The 25236-nt window shown below is 44.9% G+C and overlaps 1 protein-coding gene across 3 annotated transcripts; it reads left to right on the plus strand.

Moving 5' to 3' along the window:
- Positions 1-4893: 4893 nt before the first annotated feature.
- On the plus strand, positions 4894-24736 carry Tmem184c (transmembrane protein 184C). Of its 3 annotated transcripts, XM_075976502.1 has the most exons (12): positions 4894-5487; positions 7328-7458; positions 7551-7587; positions 9427-9632; positions 10403-10477; positions 12574-12667; positions 15395-15507; positions 18290-18389; positions 18814-18985; positions 19467-20079; positions 20236-20518; positions 23020-24735. In XM_075976502.1, exons 1-10 carry the CDS (start codon positions 5365-5367, stop codon positions 19781-19783), a joined length of 1368 nt encoding a protein of 455 aa, XP_075832617.1. In that variant the 5' UTR covers positions 4894-5364; the 3' UTR covers positions 19784-20079; positions 20236-20518; positions 23020-24735. The 3 variants fall into 3 exon arrangements, 1 of the variants encoding a protein (XP_075832617.1); XR_012910920.1 differs by lacking the exon at positions 12574-12667 and having other exon boundaries at positions 23020-24736; XR_012910921.1 differs by lacking the exons at positions 10403-10477; positions 12574-12667 and having other exon boundaries at positions 23020-24736.
- Positions 24737-25236: the final 500 nt, after the last annotated feature.

Genomic DNA, 25236 nt, shown 5'->3' on the forward strand with positions numbered 1-25236 from the left:
TGCTGTTCTTACTCCTCGGTTCCCAGAGGGGCTCACAACTGCATCTAACTCCAGCTCCATGGGATCCAACGTCCTCTCTGGCCTCAGTGGTGCGCCACGGTCACCGGGCAGCGTGGGGAGTGAAAGACCCCAGCTTAGCTGCTGTAATGCCATCTTGCAAAGCCTTCACACAAACGAATATAAGTTCAAGTAAAGTCAGTACTCCTAGGCAGTCAAACAGGGTATCTGTGGTCAGACACCAGGCCTAGGAGGGGAACGAACACTTCTGGGAAAAACTACATGTACCCTAGATAGGGCCAAGTGCTATTATTATCAGACCTTCATGTCTCTGGGGAACTTGTCCCCTAAATGAACCCATCGCCTCATTTGAACTGACCAATGAGATCCCTGTAACCGTCCATTGCTTCCGTATGCCTGCTTTTACCACTCTTTTCCTATAAAAAGACCTTCTCCCAGCCTGCAGGCGCGCAAGTCCTCCACAAGTCCTCTGAAAGGACTTTGCCGCCCACAGGAACCTGTGCCCACCCAATAAACCTCTTGCTAATTGCAGCCAGTGGTCTCGACTGTTCCTTGGGTTAGGGGTCTCCTCCTGAGGGAAGGACCACTCTGAGGGTCTTTCAGGGAGGGAGCCCGGAGCGTGGAGGGAGAGAAACGTGCGAGCGAGCACGCTAGGTAGCAGGAGCAGAGGACTGGGTTTTTTTTTTTAAAGACAGGTTTCTCTGTGTAACAGCTCTGACTGTACTGGAACTTACTTTGTAGACCAGGCTGGCCTTGAACTCATAGAGATCTGCCTGCCTCTGCCTCCTGAGTGCCGGGATTACAGGTGTTCACCACCACCCAGCTGAAAATATATTATTTTTATCCTGATTATGTTTTTCCCCTCCCCAAACTCCTTTCAGTTCCTTCCCTCCTCCCCTCCCATCTGAATCCACCCCCTTTCTGTATCTCATTAGAAAATAAACAGGCTTCTAAGAGATAATAGTAAAATAAAACAAGATAAACAAAAATGAAGACATCGCAATAGGACAATATAAATAGACAGAAGGAAAAGAGCCAAAAAAAAAAAAAAAAACAAGTAACAGATACAGACACAGAGACCTACTAATTTGCACTCAGGAATCCCATAAAAACAAAAACCAAAAGCCATAATCTATATTCAAAGGAATTGTGGGGTAAAGAAAGAAAAGAGTGGGGGAGAGGAGATACTTAAAAATTAAAAAATAGATAAAGATGTTTTAAAAAGGAAGGACAGTCCAGAGTCAACATAACAAGAGAAGGAGTCTGCAAAGCTGCTGGCCATCTATCTGCTGCTGGGAATGAGGCCTACGCACAAGAGTTAATGAGACAAAAGGAGAAAGGGTCCTGAAGTGAACTTTGCTGGAGGAAGTTTCTATAAACCCCAAGAGGGGGCAGAGAGACTCAAGAACAGAGCTGCAGGAATTGCCTGAGCAAGGATTCCCAGGAGGGCACAGAGAAGCTGAAGAACTTAGCAGGGGAGACAAGGAAACTCCAGGAGGGGGATAAGGACAAAAGGAGCAAGAATTTCAATCCCAAGCAGATTGGTCACAGAGGAGAAGCCCAGTAGGGCAACAGGAGCATCCTGACACACTGGTGTGGCTTAGTCAAAGCAGGCAACCCCAAGAAAGTGTCACCCTTACCCAATAGAGGAGAAAGTAGCAGAAGGACAGACTGGGAGAGGCTTTGGGGAAAGTGAGTGTTCCAACAGAGGGAGAAGGGAGAGTGTCTTAGTAAAGAGATGCCCAAGTGGAGCATGGCAGGCAGGTGTCCCAGGCTCCTAGAGCTAGAGAGAAGCTTACTAGTAGACAAGGAGAGACAAATGGTTAGAGCAGGTAGAGAGAAGCAGCAGGAGAAGAGACAGACTCTAGAATTTAGAATCAAATTTGGTGTGTGGCAGAAGCCAGCAGAAACAAATGATCCACACACAGGAGACTCAGCAGCTTGGTTCAGAGAGGTGAGTCCCTTGGGGGAGCTCATGTATGCTATTCCTGGGTTTCAGCACCAGATGAAAGAAAAACTTAAGACATGACCACTCCTGGGTATGATAGAGGTTTTTGTTGTGGATAAGAGGAGAGAGCATCTAGAAGAGTCCAGACTGAACATGGCCAGCAGAATAGACTGCGCCATGGGGGGGGGGGGGGGGCAAGAGGGCAAAGAGAAGACCAAGAGGCCAATAGCAGAGCCAAGACAGCACGTAGCCAAAATTTCTGAAGCATATAGGAAAGAGAAGCTAGTGGAAGGGAAACATAGCTTGGGCTAGAGAGGTTTAGGGGAGGGGTGAGGAGTGTTGCGAGAAGCTAGGACTTTGCAAGAGGTGCTTGTGTGCTGAGAGAACCTATTGGCCAGTGTCCGCTTTGATATATTAAATAGGCACCTCAGTGAGCCATCTGTGGGGAGGGGTCTTTCAGACCTACAACACCCACCACAGAAAAACCCCGGTGGCCTTAGATGGCAGAGCATTCTAGAAGCCCCTGCCCAGCTTGGCTTCCCAAACCTTCTCATTGGTTCTTTGAGTGAAGCCAGTCCCTTCGGGAAGAAACAGAGGTTCCAAGACAGCAACACGGGCAAGGCCACCTAGAGTCAATCCTGGTCAGGCATGTGCTCTGTTGGAATCAGTGCCCACCTAGCTGGGCCCTAGTCTCTCCACCAGCACTGAACTAAGCATTTTGCAAGTATTAATTCTTTCAACTGACATAATCATGCAGAGGCACGGCAATACGATCTCCCTACTTTACAAAGGTGCAAACTAAATCATGAAGCTGCTATGGAGGAGACAGAGCTAAAGGTAAGGCAAGAGCAGCAATGGCCCCAATGCAAACGCTAGAGGCTACAAAAGCATTCCTAGGGCATTGAGCTATCATATTTTCATGCAATTTTTTAAAATCTGTATAGGAGATGGATGACAGTAAATTATGCCATGTAAGCATGAGATTCTGAGTTGGACCCCTAGAACCCAAGTAAAAGTGTGGCTGTACATGAAATCCTAGCACTGGGAAGTGGAGACAGTCAGAGTTCCTGGGGCTCACAGGGCAGCCAGCCTAACCCATGTGGAGAGCTTCAGGCCAGTGAGAGACTTTGCCTTAAAAACAAGGAGGATGTGCCAGGCAGTGGCTAACATGAGTTAGGCTGGCTGGACAGTGAACCCAGCACTTGGGAGGCGGAGGCAGGCGAATCTCTGTGAGTTCAAGGCCAGCCTGGTCCACAAGAGCTAGTTCCAAGACAGGCACCAAAGCTACAGAGAAACCTTATCAAAAAATAAAATAAAATAAGGAGGATAATGTCCGTGGTAATTCAAATACATTTGGCCCACGTAAATTCAATGGAAGTGGCACCGTTAGGAGGCGTGGCCTTGTTGGGGGAAGCGTGGTCTTGGAGGAGGTTGGCTAACCTTTAATCCAGGCCACAATGTGGGGCAGCCTTTGAGGTCTTTTTCTCAAGGTTCTCCCACTGTGATAGTCCACTTCCTGTTGCCTCTGTCTAGATGTAAGCACTCTCTCAGCCCCAGTACCACATCTGCCTGCATGCCACCATGCTCCCCACCATGAGGGACTAAATTTCTGTGAGCTATAAGCAAGCCACCCCAATTAAATGTTTTCCTTATAAGAGTTGCTGTGGTCATGGTGTCTCTTCGCAGCAATAAAAACCCTAACTAAGACAATGCCTAACAGCCTATGTTGTCTTCTGGCCTACACACATACATCACATACATACACACACAGGTGGTTCAGCAGGTAAAGGTGTTTACCGCACGTGCCTTATGGTTTGCATTCAATCTCCAGAACCCACACGAAGGCAGCAGGAAAGAACCAGTTCCACCAGGTTGCTGTGTCCTCTGATCCCCCACACACTGGCTATGGCATGCATTCACACATACATGCTAGTAGTAAAGCTCTTTTAGGTCACAGAGGACAGGATCTACTGTGTGACTGTGGAGCTGAGATCTTGTTGGAACTCAGACTATGTACAGTATACTTGACAAACCAAGTATTTAAAAATCAAGCAGAATTCAAGGTCAGAGGAAATGTTTGGGCAAATCTGTCACTTGAAACTTCTCACCTGGAAGTGGAAACTGCCTGTCTCTAGGCACTTGTGTGCAGATCATCTGTGAAGTGGAAACTCCCTGTCTCTTGGTACTTTAACTCATATATGGGTAAAGAAAATAATATAGTGTTTGATTTCAGAAAATGACATTACAGGTCGTATTCATGCATCTAATTGGACACAGATGTTTGCTTGTTCCCTTGATTTAGAAAGACTTTACGATCCCATTTGCCATTGTTTTGTTTGCAAACCTATATAGCTAAAAGCTGAGTGCATAGAATACGATGTCAGAATGTCAGTTTTAACACAAGTTCCAAATGTGAACATATATTGGCAGTTATTGGCAGTTACTTCCAAATGAGCTTTTTTTTTTAATGACTCTCCTACTCGGTTCAGAAATTATGCAGACAAATTCTTCCTTAGGGCTCAAACTCTAGCAACTGACTAAAATCTAAGAGAAAGTTTCCTATTCTGTCTTTTTCCAGCTGGCTCCCGATTCCACCCCTAAAGACAACTGGGAAGCCGTCTGAGAAAAAGGCTATCTCAAGTTCCCCTCCACAGTGTTCACTAAAGCTTTCCGTTATGTGGAATAAAGTCTAAAGAATGAAGAAGGTGTTTCTAAAAGGGTCTCAGTTCCTACAACCCCCCTCAGGCTCCACTAAGACCCAGTAAATCCCTACCCTCTCCTGCATCCCTCGCCCCGCCCTCTGGTAACCTAGGTTACAGTCACGCCCTTCCTCTGTAGCTGACCAATCATAAAGGCGGCAGTTACCAGACAGGGTTTGCCTAGCTTGAAGCTCCCCGCTGGTCGTTGACTTTGAGCATCTGATCAGAAACGGAAGTGGACTCATTTCTTTCGAAGATGAGTTCCACTACTGTGGAAGTTCCGGAAGCGTGAGTGAGGACGTTGCAAGCCAGGTCTTCCGGGTGGGGGGCGGAGACTCACCTGCCAGAGCAGGGGGAAGGAAGTCACTGGCTTCCAGCTGCAGGTGGGACCCCCACAGGTCACCCCGGCTGTCCTCTGGGCCATGGTGCAGCCGAGACTTTAGGTGACCCCCAGGTGAGCGGTGACTGCACCGCAGCCGACCAGGTCATGCCGGTTAGCGGGCGAGGATGCAGCCCGCACCTGTGAGCATCCCGAGCTGCTGCCGCTGCGGCAGCCACAACCACAGTGCAACCAGAGGACGCGGTGCCAACGGCTGCTGAATTTTCCCCTGTAGAGAGCCAGAGGAGAAAGAAAACGAAGAGAACCCGCCAAAATCTCGGCTTGGTTCGTTTATTGAGCTGTTCAAAACTAATTTGTTTATGAAAAAGACCTGTAATGGGAACAACTGGAGGCCATGGATCCGATGCCTGCTCGTACTTATTTATGTAATTTTGATCCTCGTCTCTGTTTTCCTGTTTGTTTGGAATGCTCAAAAACTAAAGGTAGGTGGGTCCAGCACCTCTACCCTTTCCTACGCTAGTTGGCAGAATCCCTTTGTCTGCGCTGTCATGCTTGGGGTCTGAAAAACATTTTGTCTTTGAACATACGTACCCGTCTGATTTCATTTTGCCACTACAACTGGAGGTGGGACCGGGTGGAGAAAATAGTTAAAGCTGCTTAGAATGCTTTGCTGATACCCATCAATTCCCAGATTGGGAAATCAGATATGCTGTACAGATATTGGTCTTAACCAGATAAAATAAACTACCTTGAAAGCTACATTCTGGATTTTAGAAGCTCTTCCTGAAACGAAACGATTCCTGTTAGTTTGACTTGCTAATTAGTTTTACGTTTGAAGTTATGTCTTTTATTTGTTTCTTTCTCTAATGGGACAAAGTCTCACGTAGACCATGCTCTTTGGAATTTGCCTTGTAGCCTAGAGAAATTCTCCAAGCACGTTCTCAGCGCTTCTGATTATTGAACGCTGGGGATGGAACCCAGGGCTGTGTGCATTTGAGGCAAGCAGGCATTCTCCCATCTGAGCGACATTCCCAGACTTGAAGTTACTCTTCAGTAAGGGAAAAGTTTTACTAAAGTTCCTTGTGTATTCATTTCTTCTTTCTTCCTTCCTTCCTTCCTTTCTTCCTTTCTTTCTTTCTCAGTCAAGGGAAAAGTTTTACCAAAGTTTCTTGTGTATTCATTTTTCCTTCCTTCCTTCCGTCCTTCCTTCCTTTCTTTTCTTAAATGTATTTGCTGGCGTATTTGTGGGATGGCCCGGTTGTGGAGGTCAAAAGATAGACAAGTTGGGGGAGTTGGTTCTCTCCTTCCTTCTTGAGTGCTGAGTGAGGGCGGAGCGCAAGGGATCAGTGCAGTGTTGGAGGCCAGCACCTTAGCGCAGCCATCTCTCTGACCCAGCCTTCATTATGTGTTGAAGTCACGCTGTGACATTAGTAAAGCATTGCAAGCTGGGTACCTAACATAGCCATAATATATGTATAAAGGGAACTTATAATTATCGATTAATTAATTGATAACCAGAAAGTACTTTTATTGAGAAACACTTATTTTGGAAGAGTTATGACATACCATGTAGATGACCCCCCCGCTTTGATTGTGGAAAATATTTTAGTTAAACAATGTGTCTAGCCATATTTGTAGGGTGCTTTTGTTCACTAAACTTTTATTGGCTTATAGTCCATATAGCTAGTTCAGGCTATTAAAATATGACATTAAATATTTCTCATTTGTTTAGTTTTTAGGTTATTTGAAATTTGTTGTCCAAATTTGGGTATAGCAATCTTAATATAAATATAACTTCCTCATTTAGTGACTGCAGCGGTGGCTGTGGTGGCTTGTTTTTCCTGTCGCATGGTTTATGACTGCTCGACATGGAACTTTCCTCCTAGCAGCACTCTGTGAGGACACTTGGTCTGCATCAGTCCTTGGCACACACGGTGCTGGTCCTCACTCAGACATGATTCTGTGGGCAAAGATAGTATGGGAATGTTTTGTTTTGTTCGAGGAGGGCTCTTTTGGTGTCCTGGAGCCTCCTCCTTGGACGCACACTAAAGGTGTGTGCTCTCACACCCCTCTAACTCCAGGTCCAAGGACTCTAGCGCCCTCTTCTGGCCTCAGCAGATGCCCACACATGCACATACCCACACACAGACACAAACATTCGTAGAAGTTTTTAAAAAGTAAATCTTTTAAAAAAATTGTTACTAATTATTTTGGAAATGCCAAGGAGAATTAGAAATCAAATGAAAACATAAGAAATAAAAATATTGATCTTTATACTTTTAATATCAGAATCTAAACTAATGCGTTCTTTTGTCTTTCAAGGTTGGAATAAACACAGATCCATCCTTTATCGCGGGTGTCTTTATGATATTGACAATCTCTGTGTCCTTCTGGGGGATTGTGCACCATGTAATACATCATACCAAACCAGAACTTCAAAAGCCTATTATAAGGTCAAGTCTTAATATATTTGCTACTACCAGTGTTGACTGACATAATTCATAAACATGATATTAAATGTTATTATATGTTTTACTTTCTATAGAATTCTTTGGATGGTCCCAATATACAGTTTGAGTACCGTAAGTATATTTTATTGTATTGTATTAAGAATTTTTGGGCTGGAGAGATGGCTCCTCTCTCTCTCTCTCTCTCTCTCTCTCTCTCTCTCTCTCTATTTTTAGATAGGGTCTCACTGTGTTTCTGGCTGTCCTGGAACTCACTCTGGAGACCAGGTTGACCCTGAACTTACAGAGGGCTCCCAGTTTTTTGGCAGAGGTTTCTGTCTCCCCCAGTCCTACAGCTGTTCAGTCCCAAAGAAACACACAGAACTCTACATTAATTATGAACTGGTTGGCCTATTATCTCGGCCTTCTTATTAACTCATCCTTATATCTTACATTAGCTCGTAATTCTTGTCTGTGTTAGCCACATGGCTCAGTACTTTATATCAGTGAGCCAGTTTCATCTTGTTTCCTCTGCAGCTGAGTGAGGACCGCAGACTGAATCTTTCCTCTTCCCAGAATTCTCCTGTTCTTGTCGCCTCACCTATACTTCTGCTTTATTAAAATACAATTGACAGGGTGCAGACCATTGTCCCACAGCACCTGTCTGTCTCCCCAGTGCTAGAATTAAAGGCATATAGCACTGCAACTGGCTAAGCTCACTTTTTTTAATGTTGGCAAAGAATGTAATGAAAAATGAAGCTGTTTCAAATATTTTTAATGTGTAGCTCTTTTCCTACTATTGTATTAAAGACAGTTGTAGGCATATTGCAGGGATGCATCTCTCACCACTACTCTTTAATATATGCTTGGAATTAATAATAGTGACAGCCCTGGAGGTTGAGGAGATAGTGGTGCAGATAAGAGAACCTCCATGAGTTCAAGACCAGCCTGGTCTGTATAGTGAGTTCCAGAGTGCAGACCTGGGGTCAGAGGCTGTTTTACAGGTATCTGCTCCAGGGTTGGCTGAACCCATGGATGCGGATTCTCAAGGATCACTATCACGCTTTTCCGTTATTATTTTGTCACCTCGCCCCCCCAAAAGAGGAGAAAAAGGAAAGGACCAACTTTCCACAGTGGATGTAACTACTCTGGTGGTTAGTTATAAGAAAATGGCTTTAGCCAGGTGTGGTGTTGAACACCTTTAATCCCATCCCTCAGGTGGAACTCTGTGAGTTGGAGGCCAGCCTGGTCTACCTAGTGAGTTCCATACTATCTGGGTTACATAGACCCTGTCTGAAAAAAAAAAAAAAACAAGAAAGACACACACACACAGATGTCTTCAGGAACATTTTCTTTTTTTTTTCTTTTTTTTTTTTTTTTGGTTTTTCGAGACAGGGTTTCTTTGTGGTTTTGGAGCCTGTCCTGGAACTAGCTCTTGTAGACCAGGCTGGTCTCGAACTCACAGAGATCCACCTGCCTCTGCCTCCCAAGTGCTGGGATTAAAGGCGTGCGCCGCCACCACTGCCCGGCTTCAGGAGCATTTTCTTTTTTTCTTTTTTTTTTTTTTGTTTGTTTGTTTGTTTGTTTGTTTTTTTGAGACAGGGTTTCTCTGTAGCTTTTGGTTTCAGGAGCATTTTCTGTGATCATTTTTTTTCCACTTAATTTCAGATAATTTGTGAATGCCATTAATTTTCTTTTTATATTCCTTATTTATCCTAGCACTTACCTGTTTTGTTAGCTGTGTTGAAACTGCTTGTTGCACATCAAGGCATGTGTTACAGGGCTGGGGATGCAGCTCAGTGATGGAATGCAGCCTTGCATTCCCTGGCCTCCTCCCCAAGTGAATCCATTCTGGATTATGGTAGTTTGCGGCAAGCATGGGACGTGATCTCCAAGCTCTAGAGTTAGCGTCTATGAGTAGGGTGAATTCACGTTCTGTCAGTGACAGGTCTTTAACGTCTTGTTTCCTCATAGTGGTCAGCTTTGAAGTATCCCCATTGCGCCATCTACGTGGACTCCTTGAGGGAGTGCTACGAAGCTTATGCTATTTACAACTTCATGTTATTCCTTAACAAGTACGTAGCAACTCAAATCCCCAACTTGGTGCTCCACCTGGAAGCTAAGGATCAACAAAAGCTTCTCTGTCCTCTGTGCTGCTGTCCACCCTGGGCTATGGGAGAGTAAGTATGTTTGTCTTTAGTGAGCCTCCGTGTGGGCTTTCAGTATCAGTCAGCTGTTTTTATTGTTTGTTGTTTTGTTTTCTTTTTATGTTGTGAGTGATCACTCCGGTAGAAAAGTTCATCAGTGTATTGTAGGAGAGAACATTAGAAAACATTAAAAAAAACATCCTTTTTACAGCTGGGTATAGGAGCCTGCGTGATCTTGTCTGTGATCACACACTAATTGTCTCACTGCTGGGACAAAATGACTGCCAAGAGCAACTAAGGAAGAGAGTTTGTGGGGCCAGTCCATTGTGGTGGGAAGGTGTGCGGCTGGTGCACCTGCTGTCTGGAGGCCGAGGAAAGCCGGAGCTCAGCTCACCGCCTCCTCTGTGCAGTCTGGGCCACAGCCTGGAGAATATGCTGCTAATCTCGATGGCTCCCTTGTCCCAGGAAATCTTTCTGTGAACACATTCTTACATATGCACAGGTATATATGCACAGTTGATCTGTGCCTCAATTTCTCTCCTGGACTGTGTGTGTGTTAGAGTTTTCATTGTCACTTCTAGCAAAATTTCTGAGATAATCGGGTTTATTTGGACTGTTGATGAGATCATTGGGTCCTGTTGATTTGAGGTATATCATGGCAAGAGTGGGAAACAAGGAAAGACCAAGGTCCCAGTACTTTCTACTCCTTCTGTTCCGCGCCTTGTAAATGACTTCAGTTTGGAGGCTTTGAGATGCTCTAATGCCACTGAATAGTTGAGCTTTGGTGTTCTCTTCTCTTGCAGAATACTGTTATTTCGCTGCAAGCTGGGGGTGCTTCAATACAGTGTGGTTAGATTGATCACCACTGTGACAGCTTTGTAAGTGTGACCTTTCTGGAGCTGGTTTTTTTTTTTTTATCTTCTTGATACATGCCAGGGAATACAGCTCAGTTGATAAGAGTGTTTGCTTTGTATGCACAAAGCCTTGGGTTTAATTCCACAGAAACCAAGTGTAGTGATTCATGGCAAATAATCCTAGCACTTGAAGGTAGAGTCAGGAGAATTGAGAGTTTAAGGTCAGACTGGGCCCTGTCTTAAAAAAATAATTTATGGTTTTTTTTTTCTTTTTTTTTTTGATTTTTCGAGACAGGGTTTCTCCATAGCTTTTGGTTCCTGTCCTGGAACTAGCTCTTGTAGACCAGGCTGGCCAAATTTATGTTCTTAAATGGGAAAAAACAAGAAGAAAATCAATGTTGATTTATAATGTAAATCCATATATAAAATCTGGATTCTATTACGGTGAACAGTATAAGAATTGTTAGGAGATTCACATCCTTTTGAGAGCAGACTGTAAAACACAAAAAATAAAATCTCCTTTGGGTTAACCACACAGATTTATTTTCTACCTTGTTAAGAGTTATTAGGAGCCAGGCAGTGGTGGCACACACCTTTAATCCCAGCACTTGGAAGGCAGAGGCAGGAGGAACCCAGTGAGTTCAAGCCAGTCTGGTGTACAGAGTGAGTTTGAGGACAGCCAGGGCCACACAGAGAAACCCTGTCTCAAAAAAAAAAAAAAAGTTTGGGGCTGGAGAGATGGCTCAGAGGTTAAAAGCACTGACTGCTTTTCCAGAGGTCCTGAGTTCAATTCCCAGCAACCACATGGTGGCTCACAACCATCTGTAACCATCTGTAATGAGATCTGGCGCCCTCTTCTGGCCATGCAGGCATACATGGAAGGAATGTTGTACACATAATAAATAAATAAATCTTAAAAAAAAAAAAAGTTTATTGGGAGCACTGTCTTTTACTGGTGCCTCCTTTCATCCCAGCACTGAGGAGGCAGAGGAAGCAGATCTCTGGGAGTTTGAGGCCAGCCTGGTCTACATAGACGGAGTCTCAAACACAGACAAAAACCATTTGATGTCAAAATATGAAACATAATGAAACTACCTCGGAGACGTTCCCTTAAAAAAATCCAAAGTGTCAATTTATATGATTCCTCTGTTAGACCTCAAAGTTCTGCAGCTCACAAAGTAAAGCCAGCCACACTGAAACAAATCAGGTCAGCTCTTTATTCTGCCCTCGAGCTGGAGTGCTTTATGGCTTATGCTTTGTTTGTTTGCTGCTTAGAAACCGGACAAGCGCATAACCCAGTACTTGTGCTAAAAATTACTTTCGGGGAGGGAGGTGGGGGGACTGGGTCTGCAGATACGCATCTGCCAGGTGGTTTACAGGGAAAAGGTGAGCTGGGATCAATGTTTATCCGTCACACTTTCCAAAATCAGATACGCATCTGCCAGATAGTGTTTACAGGGAAAAGGTGAGCCAGAGTCAATGTTTATCCATCACACTTTTCAAAATCAGGCCTTGTCTTCTGGAGTTGGTGATGATTCTCTAGTTCAATGACTCTGAGTTTGTCATTCCTGTGAGGTAGAAGGAATAATCATATCATACACATCTAGAAGAATGTCCTCTGTCTGTGACCAGAGTCAAGAGATGATCCATAGCAATGCTGAAGTAAATGGTCTCAGAATTCTTTTTTTTTTTTTTTTTTTTTTTTTTTGGTTTTTCGAGACAGGGTTTCTCTGTGGTTTTGGAGCCTGTCCTGGAACTAGCTCTTGTAGACCAGGCTGGTCTCGAACTCACAGAGATCCGCCTGCCTCTGCCTCCCTAGTGCTGGGATTAAAGGCGTGCGCCACCACCGCCCGGCTCAGAATTCTTAAGTGTGTGTTCAGGGCTGAGAGCACGCAGTGGTTAAGAGCACCCCGAACTCCTGCATAGGACTCGGGTTCAGTAACATCTAGGGCCAGCGTGGCCAGCACCCTTTTCTGGCCTCCAAAGGCACTTGCACACACATTGTGCACAGGTCTGCATGCAGTAGAACATTCATATACATAAAATAAGTCTCTAAAGGAGACATATTAAGATATGGGTTTGCTTGGTTAGTCCTAACGTTGAGTTTTGCCATTTTTAAGGACCTGTGAGATTGTTGGTGTCTACGGTGAAGGGACCTTTAGTTTCCACAACCCTTGGACTTACTTGTTTATAGTAAATAACTTGTCAGAATACGTAAGTAAATCATCATTCCCCATAGCTGTACTAAGTTAGTTTCTGTTGCTGAGTGTTATCAGGTACTTTTCTTGAGAAAAATATTACCTTTTCATTTGTACATGTTACTTGAAACAGCTTTAATGTATATAAAAGTAGAGTAATGTGTTCATGAATGATTTGGTGATGTTTTCCTGTCCGTGGACACCTGTTTGCCCTTGTTACCGCCTAGCTGTGGGTAAAAGCATTGTGTGCTTCTAAATGAGCAGAACATAACACAGTCAGCCTGTTCAGTTGGAGGGAACGTCTAATGGTGCAAAAGGATAAACTTTAAATAAAAATGGAAGGATTCATCAGGCGGTGGTGATACAGTCCTTTAATCCCAGCATAAAGGCAAATCTCTGAGTTTGAGACTAGCTGGGTCTACAGAGTGAGTTCCAGGACAGCCAGGGCTACACAAAGAAACCCTGTCTCAAAAGAAAAGAAAGAAAAAAGAGAAAGAAAGAACTCAATCATCTAGTCTGTATTTAGAATTAAAGGAAAATAAAGACTGAAGTTTTTTTGTTTTTGTTTTGATTTTTCTCTGTGTAACAGTTCTTCTAGCTGTCTGGAACTTGCTTTGTAGACCAGGCTGGCCTCAAAGTCACAGAGATCTGCCTGCCTCCACCTCCCAAGTGCTGGAATTAAAGGCATGCACCACCACTGCCCTGCCAAGACTGAAGTTTTAAAAAAATATGGGCGCTGGTGTAGGAACTTAAGGGCTATAAGGAGTGTCTTTGGGTGGTGCTTCCCACAGTGTAGTAACTGAAATACAGTGGCCCACACACAGTGTTGGAAGTTTATATTGGTTCTGGGCATGACAGCGCATGCCTTCAATCCCAGTAGATGGGAGGCAGGGGCAGGTGAATCTGAGTGTGAGGCCAGCGTGGTCTACAAAGTGAGTTCCAGGACAGCCAGTGCTACACAGAAAAACCCTGTCTCAAAACACCCAAAACAAACAATTTTTAATGGAAATAAATGTGGTATGTCTCCAGAGATTTCCCTCGTGTTTGCCTTCATGACCTGATAGAGGAAGGTCATTGGTTAAAAAAATAAAGAAACTGCTTGGCTGGCCCTCATAGGTTAGAACACAGGTGGGTGGAGAAAACAGAGCAGAATGCTGGGAGGAAGAGGAAATGAGCTCAGACTCGACAGCTCTCCTCTCGGGAGCAGACGCCTCAGAAGAGACGCCATGCCCCGCTCCCAGGCAGACACACACCATGAAACTCCAACCCAGGATGGACGTAGGCTAGAATCTTCCCAGTAAGACCGGTGCTCACAGACTATTAGAGATGGGTTGATCCGGATATCAGAATTAGCCAGTAAGGGCTAGAGCTAAAGGGCCAAGCAGTGATTAAAAGAATACAGTTTCTGTGTAATTATTTCGGGTAAAGCTAGCCGTGCGGGCGGCCGGGTGCGGGGACGCAGCCCCGCCGCTCTTATTACTACAATGACCCATAGTCCTTTTTCTGGAAATGTAGTCTAAAGAAATGGTCAGAAGTGCTTTTGCCTTCTGGGATGTAATACCCATGATAAGAAAGGACTGGAAAAGCTCTTTATTGTGGGCATAGTTTGTTCTTCCCATTGGCATTTAGATAGATTTTCAAACACACAAAAGTTAGCTACTTTTAGTTGAAAACAATATTGGGGAACAAAAATACTTTAGTTCATGACAGATGTTAGAAAATTGGGTTGTGACTGGTGGAATATGGAGTGTTTGCCTAGCACACATAGCCCTGGGTATGATCCCAGCCTAACAGGGTTACAGTTCCTATGTACAGAGAAATCGCTCAGTACCGAGAGTCAGTTTGTTTTGGTTTTTTTTGGTTTTTGTTGTTGCTGTTGCTTTTGAGTTTTTGAGACAGGGCTTCTCCATAGTTTTGGAACCTGTTGTGAAACTTGGTCTGTAGACCAGGCTGGCCTCGAGGTCACCGAGGTCCACCTGCCTCTGCCTCCTGAGTGCTGGTATTAAAGGTGTGTGCCACCACCACTAGGCCCTCAATTTCTTTTTTAACAGTACTGGAGCTAGAACCCAGGGCCCGTGAGTGTAGGACACGCATCTTGCTTGTCCCTGACTCCACTGCAAGGATCTGAAGAAGGGTCCTTACTGCTTTCCTGTCCTGGAGTAGCTTAAATGAGCATAAAGTATCTTATCATTTTAATGGAGAAAGTAAGAATTCAGAGATGCTTCTTTCTGTTGAAGTCCTGGTTGGTTTTTAGAACTGACTCTAAAGAAGTCAGGCCAGCTAGACTAACAGACTGCTCTCAGGGAAATTTGTATGATGTAGATTTCATGATCACAATTTTATTGAAACTGTACTTATCTAATGTGTTGATTTATAAACCGTGTGTGTTGTGTAAATGTTACACAAGAGTTTTTATAAAAGTGACGGTAATTTGTGTTTAAAAGCTTAACAGGTATGTTTCCCTTTTGACTGAAGGAAATCTTTTCTTCTGTTCATGTCATTTGTTTATTGCTTGAGTTACAGTATGTGAATACTTAGAAACATGTTCAGGAAAAATGGTACATATGTCCCCAGAAATTTCATATGTATATCTCTACAGTAACATAGTAAAAGCACTAAAACATTGACTAATCAGCCTTAAGTTCCACCTGGAATGTTCCTGTAGAGCAGGCTCTGGTTTCAGCTTTAAGAGTCAGTCCCTGTCTTCCTACTGCAGAATGATGAATGTTGCTTTTGTTTCTAGTTTGCCTTGTACTGCCTCTTGCTGTTTCATCAAGTGCTGAAAGAAGAGCTCAGCCCTATACAACCTGTTCGCAAATTTCTTTGTATCAAACTGGTAGTCTGGCTCTCATTCTGGTAAGTATTGCGTGCTCTTAAATATTCTTTCTTTATAAATGCCAATAAAACTGTTGTTTAAGGGAGTTTTTTACAGTAATGTGAAAACAATGCCAGACTCAGTGGTCCCAGCCCTTGGGAAACTGAGGGAGGACCACCAGTTCAAGGCCAGTCTGAACTAGGCGGACGTCCTTGGGCTGGAGAGAGGCTTAGCAGTTAGAGTTTGCGCATATCCAGAGGACCAAAGTTTGTCCCCAGCAGCCATGTATGGCGACTCACAACCTCATGTCACTCTCGTTCAAAGGACCTGAAGCCCTCTTCTGACCTCTGTGACACATGCACATATTTGCAAAGTCTCAGTCTCTTCTCCCCTCCCCCCACCTCTCTCTCACACACACGAAATATTTTTTAAAGATTTATTTATTTATTATGCATGCAACATTCTGCCTCCATGTATGCCTGTAGGCCAGAAGAGAGCGACAGATCTCATTACAGATGGCTGTGAGCCACCATGTGGTTGCTGGGAATTGAACTCGGGACCTCTGGAAGCCCTTAACCACTGGTCTCTCCAGCCCCTGAATTTTTTTTAAACCCGTCCATTTAACTTTTGTAAGATTTACAAAAACAGGGCTGGAAAGATGGCTCTGCAGATAAGAGCCCTTGCTATTCTTTCAGAGGATCTGGGTTGAGTTCCCAACACCAACAAAGTTAGTGGTCACAACCCTCTGCAATTTCAGATCCAGGTGATTCTAATGCCCTCTTCTGGTATCTACAGATACTCTACTTGTACACACATATGCAGGCAAAACTCACACAAAAATAAATATTAAAAAATAGCTTTTAGAAATATGTTTAAAACACAATCTTAGTCCTGTGTGGTGGTATATACCTGTAGTCCCAACACTCAGGGTAAACCAAGAGAATCTCATTGAGTTTGATGACAGCCTGCTCTCTATAGCAAGTTGTAGATTAGCCTATGCCACCGTGTGTGATCTTGTATCTAAACAATCAAAGAAGTAGTCAGACGGCCACTATGACATTTAAAAGATGAAGATAATTTGAGATAGCCTAACTATCTTGATACCATCGTTAAAATTATAGTTCTGCTGGGTGTGGTAGTGTACCCTTTAATCCCAGCACTCCCCGGGGAGGCAGAAGCAGGTGGTTCTCTATGAGTTCAAGGCTAGCAGGGTCTACATAGCAAGTGTGAGGCCAGTCAGAGGTACATAGTGTGAACCTGCCTCAAAATGAATAAAATAAACTGTTTAAAATTATGATTGTCATGAATAAAACAGTATCAGTTTAGGAGAAGACATTTAATGGCATGGGGGAAATGTTTATCAGTGTGTGTCCTTTAAAATACAAGGTAGGATTGGAGATACATTTGAGTGTCTGCATAGTGTATACAAGGCCCTACTGTCTGTCCTCAGTGTCACAAAGCAAGCAAACAAACCTAGACATGGTGTTAGATTAGTAACAGGCTAGGTAATAAGACTTACATAGACAGACCTATCCAGTTTAGCAGTTCAGTAACGGGAAAAAAGAAAAATTCACGGAACTACACTGCCAGAGCAATGATTAGCATCTGAGGGCACACATCATGTGCTGTCTTCTACAGATGTAATTTATGCTAGAAAAACTTCTGGAAACGCAACAGTATTCTAATTCAGATAACCCGTAAACTGGCAGGATAGCTCAGCAGGGAAAGGCCCTTGCTGTGCACACTGAAGAATTGAGATTGATCCCCAGCACCCTTGTAAAAGCAGAAGTAGAGAACACAGCTGCCCTCAGAGACCCTGCCACACTCACTAATCATAAAGGGAGGGGGAATAAGACAGAGTAGTAGATCCATGGCGTGGGTCAGTAGGAAGAGAGGCTTGCCGTTGCCAAGCCTGACGAGGGAGTTCCACCCAAGAGCTACATTAGATGGAAAGAAATGGCGCCAGCGGGTTGTCCTCCGATCTCCCATACACGGCCGAAAATAAATAGTAATTTTTTTGATCCTAGTAATTATCCAGGTGTGATGGCACGTGCCTTTAGTCTCAGCACTTGGGAGGCAGAGGTGGCCAGATCTTGTGTTCAATGCCAGGTTGGTCAACATAGCAAGTTCTAGAACAACCAGGATTGCATAGAAAGACCCTGTATCTAAATAAATAAATAATAAAATAAAGTCTTAGTATGCACATGTAAACACACTGTTAGAACTCAGAATCTAATTATTTGTACATGGTTTCAGAACAAAAAAAATATATAAATCAATGTTGTTCTGAGAATATATAATGGAATTCATCTTATGAAACTAATACATTTGAAAGGCAAGGTATGTATATTTACAGTTTGTTTGGGAGTATGTCCTGAAGGCAGGATAGTTTGTAGTCCTAGGATACACTGAGGCTTTAACTGTTTGTTGTTGCGTATTTTAATCTTTTTGTGTATATGTTATGTGTTTATTGTGAGTGGGAACATGCCCGTGTCATGTGTGCATGTGGAGATGAGGAGCTTTGGGTGTCCATGTCTTGCATTGAGGTGAGGGTCTCTTAATTGTTCACTGTACACACAAGGCTTGCTGGCCTGCGATCTTCCCCAAACTGTGCCCCACCTCTCAGCTCCCCTCAGGAATACTGGTTTACGTGTGTGTGCTACATGCCCGCCTTACCTGGGTTCTGTGCTTCTCACTTAGGACCTTCCTCACTCTTGCACAACAAGCGCTTTGCCTACCGAGCCACCTCCCTAGCCCCTAATTGCATAAAACAGCTGGTCATTTCATGATTTAGATTTGACATTTACCTCTTCTTGACACTAGGCAAGAAGTAATTATTTTTGGCCTGGCTAAAGCTGGAGTATTTTCGCACAATCTAAGATGGGGATGGCAAAGTCCTGAAGCTGCAGCCATAGGCCTGCAGGTAAGTAGGGCTGTCTCTGAACTTGGGGGGGTTTACTGTTTAAGGTATTTAATGCAGTGATGCCCAGAACCTGCCAACGTGCAAACAGTGGGCAAGACTGCTAGCTTACTCTGTAGTGAGAAGCGAGAACCCGAGAGAAATGGCCCATAGGGACTGATGGGTACTGATTGTATTCCTGGTCCGCTTATGTCTGCATGGTTCCTTTCAGTGCTTGTATAGTGCATTGAGAAATTCTTGAATAAGGGAAAGCAAAAGAGATGCAAATCTTGCTTGTCATGTTATGAAGTGGGGAAAAATGTTGAAAAGGAATATAATCTGGATTATATTTCAAAGTTACTGACACTCTAAGTAACTTTGAAAAGTTAGCAATTTGAAAAATTAGATCAAAGCCCAAAGATGTCTGATATTTGTGTGGCTGTTGTAGGATTTCATCATTTGTATTGAAACGCTCATCACAGCACTGGCCCACCACTACTTTTTCACTTATAAACCTTACGTGAAAGAGGGAGAGAAAGGCACATGCATCCACTCCTTCCTCGCCATCTGGGACGTCTCCGATATTAAAAGTGACATTTCTGACCAAATGAGACGTGTCGGTAAGTAACATCTGTTTAACTTGTGTTAGTGTAAGTGTGTATATTGGGAAGCTAGGTTTGTGTGTTGTGCACATGTGGTCAGAGATGAAGTTCAGGTGTGGTCCCTCAGGATGTTCAGCTTGGGTTTTGGAACAGGGTCTCTCGCTGTCCTGGGGCTCACAGATTCAGCTAGGATGGCTGACCAGAGAGCCCCAGGGATCCTATCTCTGCCTTGCTAGCACGGGGACTACAAACATGCCCAGCTTTGTACCCGTGCTGAGGATCGAACTCAGGTCCTCATGCTTGTGTGGCATCCTGACCCAAATATGTAAGATAAGGTCATTTACTCTAGTAATTTAAGAAATGAGAAAATATGGAAAGCAGTGCCATGATACAGGCTCTTCATATTTGGGGAAGACAAAAAGGGGAAGGGAGTGGTTATAGAATTATGTATACAATGGTAAAAATAACTTTTGGATATTAATTTTATATTGTCTTATAGGAAGAACCGTGTGGGGTTATCCCAAACAAAAATGTTTTCCGGAAGACACAGAGCATACTGAATACACAAGTCTCCTTTCCACAACACCAAGTGATGCAAGTTCTTCAGGCTCAAGGTCATCCTCACCCCTCGGTATTGATGCTTTGGACAGACAATCACTGTTGCATTCCATCTCTCGGATCAGGACATCCAAGAGGAGACGTTTGCTTGGACTTCCCACAGGGCAGGGAACCCCGATTGCTCTTTGGACTGATGGGGGGAGGGGGAGGGAAATAGGAGGCAGTGGCGGGGAAGAGACAGAAATCTTTAATAAATAAATAAATTAAAAAAATAAAATTAAAAAAAAAAAAGAAGAGCAGGGCCCTCCTGACGATCCAAACTTGGAGTCTTCCCAGGACATGCTCTCTGAAGACCAGCTGTTTGAAGAAGCCATCAATTACATGCCCGGACGAGCAGAAGAACCTCAAGCCTACACAAAACAATAGGCAACTGAGGAAAACTGGAAGTAGAAGATGTTGTTCCTCTTGCAAAACTACAGCTCCCAGCATTCCCCTGGACTACGGATCAAGCACAGGACACCTTTCCCATAAGGCTTTGCATTCCTTGTTAAAAGGTAAGGGTCGGCACGATCCCCTCCCCCCCCCTCCTTTAGTTTCCGCATGCCTGTACCTTGTCGTAACCCCTCCCCCATTAAAGTGCACCCACGTGGGACCACCGCGTGTCTGTGTCTCCTTTCCCCGCATAACACCTTCACCCTCTAACCCTGCAGACAAGAAAGCCAGCAAATAAGAACAACAATTGGTGCCGCCGTCGACTCGGTAACCTTTCCGTCCTGGTGCCTGAGGCCTGGTCTCTGGCCTCTGGGCTCCCTGCCACCTCCCGGAGCTCAGGCCTCACCGGAACAAGGTTTGAACCGACAACCCGACTGCCTCCACCTGTTTACCACGGCCACCTGACACAACACCGACTGATTCATGAGTTCACCTGAGTTGGCTTGCCTTCCTCCTGGGTGCTCAGAGACTGTCCGGCCTGCTCTCTTTGGCGCATCCTGGGTAAGGTTGCCGACTCCCCTCCCCCTTCCCCCTGGCCTTCCGCCCTCGGCTAAAACCTGCCTCCATCCGCGCCTGGAAGTTCAGTGCTTCCAGCTTCTCCCTCTCTTTTTCTAATCTTTTTCTGTCTTCTTTACGGCCCCACTGCGGAGCGGTTGCCTCTGGGCTGTACGGTCAGCCCCGCAAAAGCTTAATTGTCTCCTCCCAGCCGGGGCTTTCCCTGTCGGTAGCTGGGTTCGGGTCGATTGAGCAATAACACGCCCCTCCCCCCCCACCCCCGGGTACACGGACGCCTGTACTCAGGGCTGCCGTGTTGGCGATACTTCCCGGTACCTTCTGCGGACAGGCTCACGTTTCTAGCCATGGGCTCCAAGCCTTCTAAGACAATTCCCCCATCCTCTCTTCTTGGGCAGCTTCTGGAAGCTCTCAAATCTCACGCCCTGATTCCCTCCGTAAAACTATCTACGTTAATCCGTCTGTGCTCCAAGACTTGGCCAAAGTACAATTTACAGGGTTCCTTCCGGTGGCCTTCTCAGGGTTCATTTGACCCCGACATTCTACGGGAATTGTCCAATTTTTGTCACCGGTCAGCTAAATGGAAAGAAATAATGTACATTATGGTATTCTTTTACATGGCCCTAAAGACTGACCCTTCCGCCTCTTCCCACTGCTCACCTGCCCACATGTTCTTAGCAATGCCATCCCTCCAGGAACCCTCCGCTCCCGCCATGGATCCAGCAAATGAACCTCCACCCCCCCCCACTCCCCCCACCCCCCCGACCTCGAGGGACCACCCCTTCCCGCCCTGCCCAATCGGGCAACACCTCACCTATCCCTCTTTCTTCAAAAGTTTCTTCTAGGCACAGAAAGGACTCGCCTACACCTTCCCCCCATGACGCCTCTAAACGTTTCATTCCTAGGTCTCCAGGAGTCCCGCATAAATATTCTTCTGGGTCACCTACCCGCTCCCCTAAATCCCCGAGAAAGTCCCGTTCCCCCCGTTCCAGATCTCCTAGTCTTTCCGACCCAGCCTCACCCCACTTTTCCCGCAGCAGGTCGCACAAACAGCTAAAAATTTCCTCTCGCCACAGGACACGCAGACTGTGGGAAGCATCTTTGGATTCCTCCGGGTCACCTCCCCGCCCTACCCCACCCCCTCAATCTTCCAAAGCCCCCTCAGGCTCTAACCCCACCCGCCACCTTGCGCCTTCCTTCACCCCTGTGCAGCAGTGGAGTCTGGCCCTGATCAAGTCAAGCCAGCCGCCATTCTGCTCCTGCGGGAGGTGGCTGGCGCAGAGGGCCTGATGAAAGTCCACGTTCCTTTCGCTTTATCGGAACTTTCACATATTTCTAAGTTACTCGGGTCGTACACAGCTGACCCCACTAATTTCACAAAAGAATTTCAATATTTAACCCAATCTTACAACCTAACTTACCATGATATTTATATGATTCTCTGTAATAACCTACTTCCCGAGGAGCCCAGGCGGGTCTGGGAACAGGCTAGGCTGCAGGCTGATGATGTTCACCAAACCCTGGCCTCCCATCCTCCGGGGGCAGAGGCAGTGCTGGACCAGGAACCCCACTGGGATTATAACTCCCCCGGGGGCATTCTGGCCAGAGACCGATTCCTAACTTGCCTCATGGTGGGGCTTCATAAAGCTGCTCTCAAACCAGTAAACTATTCTAAACTCACAGAAATTTTCCAAGACACTAAGGAAAAATCCCTCTGCATTTCTTGACCGTCTTACTAAAGCTATGTTACAGTTCACAAACATGGATCCAGAATCCACGGAGTGCAGACAGCTCCTGATGACCCATTTTGTCAATCAATGCTACTCAGACATCAAGGCAAAGCTCAGACGTTTGGAGAAGGGTCCCCTAACCCCACAGGCACAGATCCTGGAGGTGGTTTTCAAGGTGTATCACACGAGAAACGACAAGGCCCGGAATCACTGCCACGTGATAACTGCACCCGCCCGGCCAGCTGAGGAGATAAGCTGCCAAGCTTAAAGACCAGGGTTCAGCCCCCTCTACTCCAGTCTAAGGAAAACAGTGGTCCCATCCGTCGCTGTGTTAACACACCCTCCCTTCTTTAAATTCATAAATAACCATCCAGCTGTCGTTACAGATACCATCATCAAATACGGAGTCAAGGGCTCAGGCGGTAAGCAGATTCTCAACAAAGCTCCTTGATATGACAGGTCAGCCGCTGACTGCAGCAGTGGCCCCTGAAATGTTAAGGAATATACGGTTAAAATCTATTTCTTTTAAGACACTTTCTTTAAGCTCCAGGACGCCAGCCCAACCCACCTAAACAAATCAAACACAAGCGGATCATTAACGGAATAAGTATCATTTAATTTTTTTATCATTCTTAACCCCAGACCTCCTAAGATTCCCCCACTCCGGATCTCCCCTCTAATCCCACCCCAGATCTCCCCTTTAACTTCCTCTCCCCTTTAATTTTTTTCCTCTCTACTAATGCGACTTTTGTCTTCCAGCATCTTAACGATGACCCAGCTACTCAAAAGAAGCCAGACAGATGCGATTTCTTCAATCAGCCACGACCTCAGACGCCAGTGGACAGGACATCAGCCACCCCAGACGCCAGTGGACAGGACACTAGCCACCTCAAACGCCAGCAGACAGGATATAACCAACAAAATATCGCCAGAATAATTGGACACTCCCTGAATCCCTCGACGCCCAAAGCCAGCAGGAAGCAGTCATGAGAGACCGGGCTACGCCCCCATTCCCTACCCTTTAAGGCCCCCCCCCCATTTTTTTAATAAAACCAAAAGGGTAAAATGTTGTTCCTCTTGCGAAACTACAGCTCCCAGCATTCCCCTGGACTACGGATCAAGCACAGGACAGCTTTCCCAGAAGGCTTTGCATTCCTCCTTAAAAGGCGAGAATCACCACGACCCCCCCCCCCCCGCCTCTCCTTTCGTTTCCGCATGCCTGTACCTTACTTGTCGTTACCCCTCCCCCATTAAAGTGCACCCACGTGGGACCGCTGCGTGTCTGTGTCTCCTTTCCCCGCATAACGCCTTCACCCTCTAACCCTGCAGACAAGAAAGCTAGCAAATAAGAACAACAGGAGAGGGCTTTTTTTTTTTCTTAAAAAGCACAATAATAATTGGTTGTCTAGTGTCAAATGGTCAACTCCTAAAAACAGGTGGGTTCCAGGACTGAACTCAGGTCATCAGACTTGCCTAATGGGTGCTTTTACTCACTGAGCCATCTTGCCGGCCCTTTTCTGATGCTGTTGCTGTTTGTTTTAGCTTTGGGTAAGAACTAGGCTATTGTAGGTTGCCTCAGGCTGGCCTCAAAGACCTGGGCTCAAGAGATCCTCCTCATCCTCAGCATCCAAAGTAGATATATATATATATATATATGCCACTATACTTACCTTATTTTATGTATATGTATGTTTTACCTGGATACAGATCTATGACTCACCTGAGTACATTGTACTCAGAGGTCAGAAGAGGGCATTGGATCCTCCCCTGGAAATAAAGTCACAGTTACTGTGAGCTGCCCTGTGGGTGCTGGGAGCCAAACTCAGGCTCTCTGGAAGCCACGTATGGTCTTAACCACTATGCACTCTAAATTTAAAAAAAATAATAATAGGGGCTGGAGAGGTAGCTCAGAGGTTAAGAGCACTGTCTGCTCTTCTAGAGGTCCTGAGTTCAACTCCCAGCAACCACACGGTGACTTACAACCATCTATAATGAGATCTGGCTCCCTCTTCTGGCAAGTATATGCATAATAAATAAATAATTAAATAGTAATAATAATAATAAAATGAAATAAAAATTCATTCTCTTTCCTCTTTTAGCTCCTCAAGTTGCATTTATCTTAAGCTCAAAGTTGTTCTATAGTTACTGAACCTTCAATCTGGGCTTTTTCTCTGTGTATTTTATTTAGGTGATGTCTTTGCTGGGTATTAAAGATCCTTATCGGCATCTAATTGGCTGTTCACTGTATCTAGGTATCCCAGGCATTGTAACTATTATTTCTAGAAATTGTATTTGTGTCTCTTCTATGACATTTTTATTCCTTTATTGATGAATAGAGAGATACTTCAAGTTGCCATGTATTAAAGTGTGAAATTTGGTAGAGTTTTGATTAATGTTGACACCAACCAACAACTATAATCAAAATAATGAATGCATTATTTATGCTCCAAAATCATTTTTCTTATCACTTTGCCATACTCACTCTGCTATTCTCTCCTCCTTTCCTCATAGGTAGTCATTTTTGAGTCATTTGATAGTAAAATATACATATTATGTTTTTTTATACCAAATGCTTTAGTTCTTCTCATTCCCTCTGTATATTTAAAAATAGGGGCTGGAGAGATGGCTCAGTGGTTAAGATGGCTCTTCCAAAGGTCCTGAGTTCAATTCCCAGCAACCACATGGTGGCTCACAACCATCTGTAAAGAGGTCTGGCGCCCTCTTCTGGCCTTCAAGCATACACACAGAATATTGTATACATAATAAATAAATAAATAAATAAATAAGATCCCGCTGTAGGGCATTTTCTTAATGATTGATGAGGAAGGCCCAGCCCCTTGTGGGTGGTGCCAACCAGAGCTGGTGGTCCTGGATTCTATAAAAAAGCAGGATGAGCAAGCCATGAGGAGCAAGCCAGTAAGCAATACCCCTCCATGGCCTCTGCTTCCAGGTTCCTGCCCTGTTTGAGTTGCTGCC

This window comes from Microtus pennsylvanicus, chromosome 6, assembly GCF_037038515.1.
Source record: "Microtus pennsylvanicus isolate mMicPen1 chromosome 6, mMicPen1.hap1, whole genome shotgun sequence".
NCBI lineage: Eukaryota > Metazoa > Chordata > Mammalia > Rodentia > Cricetidae > Microtus > Microtus pennsylvanicus.

What these genes read in the sequence shown, in the direction of transcription:
- Tmem184c (XM_075976502.1), top strand. Translation starts at nt 5,365, where the DNA reads ATGAAAAAGACCTGTAATGGGAACAACTGGAGGCCATGGATCCGATGC. An exon ending in CAATATACAGTTTGAGTACC is followed by an intron (nt 7,588 to 9,426) that starts GTAAGTATATTT and finishes GTTTCCTCATAG; the next exon opens with TGGTCAGCTTTGAAGTATCC. An exon ending in CCACCCTGGGCTATGGGAGA is followed by an intron (nt 9,633 to 10,402) that starts GTAAGTATGTTT and finishes CTTCTCTTGCAG; the next exon opens with AATACTGTTATTTCGCTGCA.